General features: G+C 31.5%; 1 protein-coding gene across 1 annotated transcript in view; it reads left to right on the top strand.

Moving 5' to 3' along the window:
- LOC115876128 (alpha-2B adrenergic receptor-like) overlaps positions 1-12,685 on the top strand; it is a 94,276-nt gene that overhangs the window by 11,339 nt on the left and 70,252 nt on the right. The window contains exon 2 of the mRNA XM_030891817.1: positions 11,743-11,947. Coding sequence (XP_030747677.1) covers positions 11,743-11,947 — 205 coding nt within the window. The remainder of the gene's footprint in view (positions 1-11,742; positions 11,948-12,685) is intronic.

Raw genomic sequence — 12,685 nt, 5'->3', positions numbered from 1 at the left:
TGTTTTAAGCACGGGACGCAAAATTGTCAAATGCGTCGAGTGATTACAGTACGTCTGTCCGTTCTGTAGCTACGGGGTATCCGTGAGAGGGGAAACGATATTCTCTTGATGTTTTTCGTAAAAAATTAGACGACGCGTCCCACCAATAAAAATTCGACAAATTAAAGTAGCCAATAAAATGAGTGGGCGGAGCGATTTGCGGTGCCGTACTCGTCAAGTCGACGTATAAAATATATTCCTGTTTATTTAAATATTTTTTGTCCGCATTCCTTTCATAGACACAGATCCAGCAGACGTACTGTAAAACACTCTCTTCGCCACGAATTTCATAGAAGATTTTTTTTGGAAGCGGATAATTTGAGATTTTCATGCTATTTTTATTATTTATTTTTAACATTTTTTAAAATGTTCTGGTAATCGGCTTCTAAGGCATTGTTTATGCATTGCTTAATGACAAAGTTCTGTCAGGTTCAAACGTCGCCGTATTTCCTACAAAGTTCTGTGAAAAAATGAGTCATAATGACGAGTCTTTGGATTTTCAACAAGCTGCTGTAACTGCGCTATCCACGTTAGTGCCCGAGAAGTCGAAAAACTTATACGAGACCACCTACAACAACTTTGAAACCTGGGTCAAAGAAAAACATGTTGAGAATTTCACAGAAAAGGTATTGCTAGCCTATTTCCTGAAGTTATTCACTACCTTAAAGCCGTCAACTCTGTGGAGTAAATATTCGATGTTCCGCACCATGATTTACCTGAACAGAAACTTAGATATTAGTAAATTCACAAACTTTATTGCATTTTTAAAAAGAAAAGCTTCCGGATATCAGGCAAAGAAATCAAAAGTACTTACAAAACTGGAAATAGAACGCTTTATGAAAGAAGCCAATGACAAAGAATTCCTGTTAGCTAAAGTTGTCTTGATCGATGGAGTATTTGGAGCATGTAGGAGTGAAGAAATCACGTTTTTGACCGTAGATGCCATTAGAGATTGTCAGTCATTTACTCGTGTGAAGATTCCGAATACAAAAACTCATTTTCCAAGAGTGTATACGATTACTGTGGGACCGATAGATGGTATCAATTTCTTACATGTATTTCGTAAGTACGCAAAACTTCGACCACTCAATGTGACACATCAGCGATTTTTCTTGACGTATCGAAAAAGTCAATGCTGTACCCTGCCGGTTGGAATCAATACAATTGGAGCTGTGCCAAAAAAGATTGCGGAATTTCTTGGACTCTCCAACGCCATTAAATACACTGGTCATTGTTTCCGGCGCAGCATTGTTGCAGAACAATGCTGGCAGATTCAGGAGCGGACATAACAGTTTTAGAGCGACATGGAGGTTGGCGATAAAGCTCGGTTGCTGAAGGTTACATTGAAAATTCAATTGAACAGAAAACCGAAATAGCAAAAAGAATCATGGGACAGAAAGATACGCCAAATAATAAATTAAAAGCAGTTCACGTAGAAGCAGAAGCTACCAGCATTGCCAGTACAAGAAATTTACTTATTCCGACTCCTACAACTTGCATTTCTCTTAGAGAAGAAAAGTTGGATGCCTCACTATGTACTATGTATTCACTTTAATAATTTGAATAATGTACTTTTAAAATTTACAATAAATAAATATTTTCATTGTTTCTAACGTTTCATTTTTTACTTTTAGGCACTAGTGCCTAAACAAGTGTCACTTTTAGATACTAGTACTTAAAAGAATGTCATTTCGAATCTCAAATAAATATCAAAAACTGTCAATTTCGAAACGCTTTCATAAAAAATCATTTTTAGCTCTACAGAACATCCTAAACCTCAAAATGATCTCTTATTTTTATATTATCTATTTAGGAGATAATGTTTTTGAAAACTTGGGATAATTCTCGACAAAAACTACGGAAATAACATTTTTTGTTTAAATAAATAATATATAATAAATAAAAAAAATCATGATGTTTAATATTTCATGTGTTTAATAAAAAATTCCTTTCACATATTTTTCATTCCACCATATTCCAATTTGTGCGGACATTTTGAACGTCACCCTTCATGTTTTTTCCATCTCATGTATTATGTCGTTTTTCATAAACAATGCGTCGTCCCCTGTTGCAATTTAATTTCCAATTTTCAAGCCGCAAACATCATGTTCGTATTAATCTACTTTTGCATATGAAAACTGCGGACGAAACATCGGAATACAAAAAAACGAGGGAAGAATATATTGCGATGCGATGGTGAAAAGTCGCCGTACAAAAAAATTGACGCTTTTTAAACTGATTTGTTTCGAACGAGGGGTGACTGTGGTTAATATAGAAGAGTGACAATGAAAGTTTAAATACTTTTTTTCCATAGCAACGCTTAAAATTGCCTTATATCTATCAAAAAGAGTAGATAAAATACTACTTTAACCGCAAGGGTAGATTAAATGATATTTTAACAGCGAGGATAGGTTAAAAACTTTATTTCTTCACGCACGTTTTTTAATTGCTTCCATTTTTGATTTTTTTTTATTCCTTTTCATAAGTTATTCGGGATTTATATGGAAGTAGTTTGGATATGGCGTTTGTCGCCTCAGCCTCAATATCTGTTGGTAATTTACTTATTTCGTTTTGACCCATTTCTGGCTCCAATTCAATCAGCAATAGATACGAAAGAGAATGAGAATATGAATGAGAAAATTAAAAAATATTGACTCAAAACACATAGAATGTCGAATTACATAGAAACCAACGCCAACCCAGCACAATATTTTTTCTACCCGTAATAAATTCCTTGAAATAATAATTTCTGAATATTTTTTAAAACGTAACTCGCTGTGGAAAAAGTATTGTTTTTTACACAACGATAAAATTGCATTATCGTCTCCCGAAATTAATTCATCGCTCGTGAATTAATCTTTTCGGTAGACGATAAAATACCATTTATTTTTATAAAATACCATTTTATCGTCTTGTATAAAAAATAACTATATTTATTCTGTTTATGTTATTATTAAAGTATGTTAGGTACGTTAAGTACGTTATTATTAAAGTACAAATCAGAACTGATTCACGTATTTAAGTGTTTTCGGTCACTTTCTGTTTCACCGAAAATTACTACAACTTTAGATTTCTAAATGGCACTTGGTATTTTTAACTTTATTCGGTAGAAAATGACACTTTGAATACAATGACATACCATATGCCAACTTTTGACATTCTCTCTTTAAAAAAATTGTAGTTTAAGTTTCAATCTCTCTACAGCGCCATGGCTGTGTCAAAAACATTAATTTTTAATCAAGGAGCCTTTGGAAAATAGATTTGATCGTCTAATGTTTTTCGTGTGTTGTCCCAGCCAGTTAAAAGATGCCCAAATTGTAATCATACCCCAATTTTTTGATTTAATGAAGCAATGACTCATTAGCTTATTTGCAAAAGTATTTTTTTACAAATAATTTTCTACCACATACTTGGTATTTTGAGTCAAATTGTCGTTATGGACACAGCCTTATGAACTCTAGAATGAAATTTAAAATACGATTTTTTTGAAAACGATGTCAAAAGTTGACACATGATATTTCTTGCAATTCAGAGCCTCATTTTCTATCAAATGATGTAAATACCGAAGGTGTTATTGGAGCAAGAGACCGAAAACAGTTGAATACGTCAATCAATCCTAATCTTCAAAGTGGGCCGAACAGTATTCCGGAAACTTGCCGGCGGCATATTCTGCAGATAAGTGAAAATGTTTGTTTTTGATTGTTAGTTTTTGAGATATAGGGTGTAGAAGTTTCATTTTTATTTCGATTTTTTTCCAAATAACTTATGAATTATATTAACAATATTTGTTTGAAAATTGGTGTCTGGCAGTTTTTTGATATGAGAAATTTGATTTTGATGTCAATATGACTCCTACTTGTAGAGGGCGTCACCTACATATTTTTAACTGGTTTGAAGAGTAATAACTTTTCGTCCGTACCTGCATAAAACTACTGAATAAAAAAATATGCACTTACGACGTTTTTACGTAAAAAAGGTCTCTTGGTTAAAATCGCTACTAGTAATGGTTCTCGAGATATTTGGAATCGAAATTATCAATACCTATCGCCATTAACATAAATTAAACATGTTGACACAAATTACCGATAACAGATGCGAAAGAAAGCGACTGCATGGGAAACCGCTCGGCAAACCCGACACGCCTATTGAGTGGTGTAAATACACCAGTCGTTTAGTTCGGAAACCTATGCTGTGTCGTATTCGCTTGCTGGAATGACATAGTGCGTGGTTATATGTTTCTTTTTAAAAACGCGTGTAGGATTTTTGTTGAACTTTTGAACTGTTATTTCTAAGTTTTGGTAATTTGTATATCTTATTTAAAATGGGATGCAAATGTGTTTATTTATAAGGAAAAAAAAGATTTATAGTATAAAAATTTTATTTACTTAACAAAATTTAATTAAAATGTTACAAAATAGTTACCTTTCTATTGGTTCTATCGGACTTTTTTCGACTATATAAATCTTTATTTGTAAACTTTAATACATCAAATATTTTCAATCTAATTAATCATTTAATGATGTAAATAAGAGGAAATTTCTCACATGGGTGGTCAAATTTTATAGTTTTCATTATATCAAACAGCCTCTGAGAAATGTTTTCAACTCAAAATGCCTTTAATTATGTTTGACTACATCATTAAAAAGGGTGTTCAAATACATCAATGTGATATTTGTCTAAAATTTGCAAAAAAATCCGAATCTCTGGATAACTCGAAATTATTTACCCATTTAAAAGCCTTTGATCATGAAAGTGGAAAAATTTGTTCATTTTATTTACAGGCTGGAAAAATTATTTAAATTAAATTTTGATGAGTTTTGCACTGAAGAAAACGTTCAGAGGCTGTTTGATATAATGAAAACTATAGAATTTGACCACCCATGTGAGAAATTTCCTCTTATTTACATCATTAAATTATTTATTAGATTGAAAATATTTTATTCATTAAAGTTTACAAAAAATAAAGATTTATATAGTTGAAAAAAGTCCGATAGAACCAATAGAAATGTAACTATTTTGTCACATCTTTAATTAAATTTTGTTAAATAAATTAATTTTTTATACTATAAATATCTTTTTTTTCCTAATCACCTACGAGCTGATATAATATGACGAACAATCTATTAAATTACTGCGAGATTATACAGAAAAGTCCACAGACTTCGAGACATAGGAAAATCAAGTCCATTTAGCGTGTGTCCAAATTTTGACAAGTTTTCAAAAATTACAGTTTTGTTTAGACTGACGTTTAATTTCACCTGACTTCTCGGTGAATGATTTCTTTTTATGGGGGTACATAAAATCTAAAATTTACGGCCATGAAGAAATTCAAAACTTGGAGCAGTTAAGGCAGAAAATATTTAATGCCTTTGACACTGTCACCCCTGATATGTTATCCAATGTGAGGAGGGGATTTTATGATCGTTTGGGTTATTGTTTAATGCAAGAGGGAGGCACTTTTGAACAATTTTTGTAATTTTTTAAATTTCATTATCCTGTTTTTTTACCGTTTACCCATTACCTACCTTGACGAACATGGGAAAACGAAGGTCCTTTTCAGGACCACAAATATTTTGATTGAGAAAATTGGTAACTTTTTTTTGGATTAAAAAACAAAAGTTGTTAATATAATACCAATTTAAAAGTGTTTTAGTAGTTTTAATACACACTATGATATAAAATTTATTATTATTATAATGTACATTATTAATACTATTGTTCATTCGAAATGGCATTAAGGCCCAATTGCAACAATGATTTAAATTTTTCTTAAAGATAAGTAGAGCTTAGAATGAGCTGTATTTATATTTACTTTAATATTCACCTTAAATGAGGGAATTTGACTGATAAATTTTTTGAATTTGAATTGTTTTTAATGATACTAACAATTTTAGTTCAATTTTTAATAAAATTTATTTAATATTAATAGAAATCCAAGAGATTTGAAACCTCTTTTAGCGATTTATAACATTCTCAAATGAATTACAGGTGCCCTTATTTTCTATGAAAATCACACAGCTTTTTTCATAGTCGCTGCAGTTGCTATAGCTATAAAAAACTAATTTTTTAAGGTGTGAAAATTGCGACGCACGCTAAATGGACTTGATTTTTCGTATGTCTCTAAGTCTGTGGACCTTTTTGTATGCCTCGATAACATATTGGTGCAGATTATTTTCACCCAAACAAATAATAACCCAAACTATACATTGATGCGGATTGTCTATGAAATCTTTCTGAAGGTCACAGAAACCTGAACGCGTAATTCGGTGTTCTTTCGCATCTGTTATAGGTAATTTGTGATGTTGACTAATGTTTTATTATCATCATTGTTTATGATCATTTTATGGTTAATTTAAAAAAATATAAATTTCCCAAATCTATAATTTCAGTCAAATAACTATTTCCATTCTAAATATCTTGAGAACGGTTGTTCGTAGCGATTTTTACTAAGAGGCATTTTTTACGTAAAAAGTCATGGAAATGTATATTTTTTCTCTCAATAGTTTTATGTAGGAACGGTCGAAAAGTTTTTACTCTTCAAAACAGTCAAAACACATGTAGATGGCGCCCGCTACAAAAAGAAATCATTTTGACTGGAATCAAAATCAAATTTCTCATGTCAAATAACTCCCAGACACCAATTTTCATTTAAATATTGACTTTACTTCGGGAATTATTTGGAAAAAATCGAAATAAAAATGAAACTTCTAGGCCCTGTATCTCGGAAACTAAGCATTTCAGGACATACAACTTTTTTGCTTATATTTAACCGCAGAATACGCTGCCGAAGTTTCCGGAATACAGTTCGGACCACCCTGTATATCACATACTAACACACCATATTATCTCTTTTTTTAACTAAAAAGTTATAGAGGTGAGCCACATTTAAGAAACACCCGATATATTGGTTTTATGAAACGGTTTTTTAGTTCACTAAAGTAAAGGCATGTTTTTTATAATAACAAATCCTTCGTTTCCAGTAACCCATAGAAAAACGGGAATACACTTGTAAAAGAGATTTTTAAAGCGGTTTTTTATGGGAGCAAAAACCTTTCTTACAACATTAAATTGTACCTTGAGCTTAGCCCGGCAGCGATACAGATAATGCGCTTGATTTAACAGCGTAAAAGTTTGATGGATGAAGGAAACGTGTTTTAAGTGTGGGCGAGAACCGCTTTAGCGACTCTTATTATGGAATGAATGAGGTTTCTTTTCCCGAAAAGTTTTTTATTTACCTGTCTTTAGGGAAAATATCCTGTAAACTTTTACATCTGCCTTATAAAAATTATTTTATTTATTCAGCAACCAATATAAATACTGTAAAATATAAAGATAAAATAATTTTTTTGTTCAAAGTTTTTATTTTTGTTTCATAGTCTACACCACTTTCTGTAAATATATGTTATACAGGGTGTTTCAAAAAATATGTGCCATCTCTCATGGGGAGATTTCTCAAGTAAAAATAAGAGTTATTTTTCACATCAACATAGGTCCGATTTTGCTTTGTTTCGGAGCTTGTTTAAGTCTTAATAATTTTTCGATTTATTATAATTTTCTTCCAAGTACTTTTAGTAGAAAGTAAAGTAAAAATTTCAGTTAACGTCTCCTTTTTGCTGCCAGGGCTAATCTGGACGGGGCCTACTTTGTTTACGCGGAATCCGAACCGCTGTCCTCGGCCATATCATGGTCAATGGCCTACCGACTTGGCAAGTGTCTAAATCAACTCTTACTCACGAGATATCCGATCTCATCCAGCCTCGAACCGGCGTGAATGAGCAGTGTGTGTCAATAGATTTTACACTTTTGCCTTTTATTGGACAACAGCACGATACAGAGTTTCGAACCGGTCACCCGTCCATCCGCTAGTATCGCCTTACGCCGCTTAACTTCGGTGTTGTAATGGGAACCGGTGATTCGACGTAGCTGAGCCGTTGCCAAATGCTTTTAGTGATTTGAATGAAATTTTGAGTGTAAAAGTTTCTATAATTGCTACACATTTTAATGCTAACAAAGTGTCGATAAAGTCATAAAGGTAAGTGTCCATTTGAGAGTATTACTCGCGCGAGAAACTCTCGATAGTAGTTCTCGCATGTCGATACACGTCTGCGACTACCTATCGGAGAATATTCATTTTACTATCAATTGTTTACTCGCAACGATTTGCTCTCAAGTGTATGCATATTATTTTTAATAGCGGATAGTTACTTCTCAAATACGATTACGTTTCGTATTGTGATAGTTCTAGCAGGTTCAAGGATGAACTATTTAATGAATATATGGAGTAATACGGCCGAAAAGAATTTCAACGCATTGCAACGTCAACAAAATTAAATTTTAAAATTAATATATAAATTACACAAAAGAACACCAACACACATATTATTTGATACAGTGCAAGAACTAGATATAAAACAATTAATACTTTTTAATAGCTTGCTAAATATTAAATTAAGTACAAACAAGGAAGTTCACAATTACCAAACAAGGAGAAAGTCACATATTAGATGCCATAAAGTAAAAAATAAGACATTAACACAGAGATTAACAACAAAAACAATTCAAACATTCAATAGTTTAGCAGAGGAGGTAAAAAATGGAAATTTATACAATTCAAAAAGAGGATCAAATGGTTAATATTAAATAGAACCATACACTAAATCCAGAAATCGACGACAGAAATAATTAAGAAAAGAATGCCTTCGATACCATCTGGCCAGGATCTGGTACCAACAGGTCAATGATGCTGCGACAGATGAAGAAGGACGACACCCAGATCTTCTATGATATGTATATGCTGTACATTATTTATGTGTTGTATATATGTTTTATATGAGGGAATAACTAAATTGATTAAAAAATACACAAAACACGTTAATACACAAAGAAAGGCAGTTGATGAAAGAGAAATCTCAAATGGATACCCTCCTGACAGATATGTGTGAGAGTAAGCATTTGGAGAGTTTTTAGTTATCTAGCCGATAGCAAAAATTCTTAAAATCGCTCTCAAATGGATACTCTCTTTGGAGTGACTATCGAATTCACTCGCACGAATTTCTCTCAAATGGACACTTACCTTAAGGGACGTGCATATGGGTTATCACTGGAATATTTTTCAAAAAAAAACATGTGCGCCACTGACTTTTTCTCTTTTGATATCAAAATTGAGTAGGCCGTTTAATGCCAATTAAAAGTGATCTCTTGATATTTTGTCGAATTCGGCCTACTAGATAAGATAAACGCAATTTTATTAATCACAATTAATAAAATTAAAATAAAAATGAGATTAATAAATTATATATTTTACCTAATTTATTATTAAATCTTATACTATTAGTTATTATTACTATTAGTCCAACCTACAGCAATTTCAAATAAAAAAATTATGGTATTTAAGATAATTACAAAAAAACTAATTTTAAAAAGTAATCTGTAACTCTAAAACTATGCATTTCCATACCCATGTTTATAGGACAATTTTTTCATATCTTTTGATGAAGAATCAATCAGTACTTATTTAAAACTATCGCAAGTTAGTGATATTAATTTTTTTAAAGGTTGCTATTAGACTTGGATCAAGGCAAATTAAAAAAATTGCTTTTATCTCATCAAGGAGGCCGAAATCGACACAAACTGCTTACACTAATTCGCTTAAAAAAGAAAAATAAATCAGTGGCGTACCTGCTTTTTTTGAAAAAAACATTCCAGTTATAACCCATATGCACGTCCCTGGTGAATATGGCGACACTTTTTTAGCCTTAAAATATGTCGCATTTATAGTAACTTTTACCCTCAAAATTTCATGTGAAACGCTAAAAGTACCTACTTGGAAGAAAATTATAATAAATCGAAAAAATATTAAGACTTTAACACCCTGTAGCTAGGAAACAAAGCAGAACCAGACATATGTTGATATGAAAAATAAATCTTATTTTTACGTGAGGAATCTCCCCACGAGAGATGGCACATGTTTTTTGAAACGTCCTGTATAATGTTCTATAATATACAGGGTGTCCCAGAAATAAGTGCAAGTATTTTAAGGGGTGGTAGATCTGGTCAAAAGAAACATTTTTTCTCTTTACCGTTTTTCAAATAAGTCCAAAATAACCGACATTTTACTTTGAAAATTTCCAAAAAAAAAATGATTTTTTGCTAAAATTTTGAGAACCACTGGATCCTTTCTGGATTTTCTTTCATGTAAATTTAAGCTACTACCTATGTTGCCATATTATCAAGAAATCATGTTTTTTAACTTAAACTAAAAAAATTTCCAAAATTTTTTTCAAAAAATTCCAAATTTTTAATTTTTTTTTTCGCAAAAAATACGTCATAGGCATGTTTCTGAGGCCGAAATATACTACCAGTTAAAATACTTGCACTTATTTCTAGGACACCCTGTATATAAAGTAAATACAGGGTCGCTGTTATGTATGGAAATAAATACAAAAATTGTAGGGTTTTTAAATGTCTATTGGCGAGTAATAAATTCATGTATAAAGGGTCGGTCATAAAGTCGTGGCACATCAAAATTTCATTTTTTTAAATAGAACCCCCTGTATATTATTGCATATTTCAATACTTCCTTTAATCCTAAGCAAAAATCGAAATACACACTATGTACCTCAAACCAACCATTTCCGAGTTACTGGCTTTTGAACATATCACTTAAACAGTTTCATTTAATCAATTTTGATTATCTTCAGTTTCATTTAATGATGCCATTCCACCGAAACTGTGATACTGTTGTAATAGGTTTTTAAATGACTATTAGCTGCAGTGTGCATTCACCAATTATTAATAGAATACTTAAATGCTCCTGATTTTATGTTAAGGACAGTGTTTACAAAACTCGACAAACTATTGTCGACAACATGACAGAAATTATTGTTGCTGCTTTTCGAGATCGAACTCCACATATGCCTTTTAAAATAAAAAGATCCTTTTGAAAAGACAATCATTTTATGCAGTTAACAGAAAATGAAGCCTTTTGAGCATTTGATTTCATCTAGCTAATTTTTGTCACATAACTATAGGTTTATATCTTGTTTTAATTCTGTAATAATTAAAATATATTTTAAACGTGTATCTTTTTATTACCGTTGGGTATTTTACTCTACAATCTTTAATTTTTGTTAAATTAACAACAGGTATATCACACAGCCACGCTAGATTTTTTCAAATAATAAAGATCTACTGATGCAAAATCATAAAAATTAAAATATCTAGGAAGATACTGTCTGAGGAGTAGGCAACCTTAATAATAATTTGAAGATATATGAATTCCCCATTGAACACCGGAAAAATATATTGGGTAACTTGCTTTTAAATGTACTTGACTAATGTTCTATATTAATTTTGTCTCACCCAGCATAACTTTTCGGGTCAAATTTCAATTCGGTTTAACACACAATGGTTACTGTAATTAAACATCAAGCTATATAAGGTCAACTAAAATTTAGATAGCTGTTATGGAAATTTAAAATTTACTCTTCATTTTCACAAAATGTGAAATATGTCAACATCCACATTCCATATTCCATAGAAAAAACAACAACTTTGATGAGTAACTTTTTTGGGGAATACCCTGTATAATTCTATATATATTTATAAAATGCTTTTAGTTAATCTAGATATGCTGCCAAAATGTAATTTCGATTTTACTATAACATGTTTATTCTTTTTTCAAACTAGTATATTTTGTTTCAGCTCAGCGAAGAACTAGGCTACGTGCTCTATTCAGCACTGGGCTCATTCTACATTCCGTCGTGCATTATGGTCTTCGTCTATATCCGAATATACTTCGCTGCGAAAGCGAGGGCGCGGAGAGGGATAAGGAAACCGCCCCGAAGACCAGCGCTAGACGCACAAACTAGTTTTACGAATTCTCCAGTGGCCACGGCCACAAAAAATGGTGAGCATTTTTTTTCATAATTATAACTTGTTTGATTTATTACTAAAAGATTTTTTAAATAAGCAAATAATCACTGGACAACAAATTTTAGTTTATTGATGGTAGTACATTTACTAGCTAATTTTGGGGTGCTGAAGACGAAAATAACAATGAATTTAAAAACATAGTTGTAGTTTTCAAGAGCAACTTTTTTAACAAGAACAAAGCTTTTATTTAACTTGCTTTGTATGTAACTATGTATCGTTCGGGGCAAATCTTGTAAGCTAAATTAGAACAACTTCCTTTCATTGTAGGAAATTGAAATTTGGCATGTAGGTCCAGTCCAAAGAATATACCTAGCTAGAAAAAGAATGGACTCTGCCATACTGAAAAATGGTCCTACAGAAGTGGCGCCATCTATTGAGTAGGGCTTGTTTTAAATAGATCGAAGCACGGGCTTTTTAAATGAGCGTATTTACTGAATAATTTTACTCTAAAATAATTAAATTTGATTATTAAATATTATTTTTTACGCAAATTCACAATACTAATAACAAATTATCGTTTGTGATGTGTAAAAAATAAGATTTAACAGTATAATATATACAATTATTAAATAAAATTAAAGCCAAACATGTGAAATATTATTTATTATTTAAAGTTCTTATTTATAAGTCAAATATTTAAACATCGTTTATTATAATAAAACAAGACCGATGTAATACGCCCAAAGTTTTGTAAATGGAGTAAATATAAATA

The sequence above is a fragment of the Sitophilus oryzae genome, unplaced genomic scaffold (assembly GCF_002938485.1).
Source record: "Sitophilus oryzae breed Bouriz unplaced genomic scaffold, Soryzae_2.0 scaffold_1400_pilon_pilon, whole genome shotgun sequence".
NCBI lineage: Eukaryota > Metazoa > Arthropoda > Insecta > Coleoptera > Curculionidae > Sitophilus > Sitophilus oryzae.
Note: the sequence above shows the minus strand (reverse complement) of the source record. Positions and strands in the feature narration are given on the sequence as shown.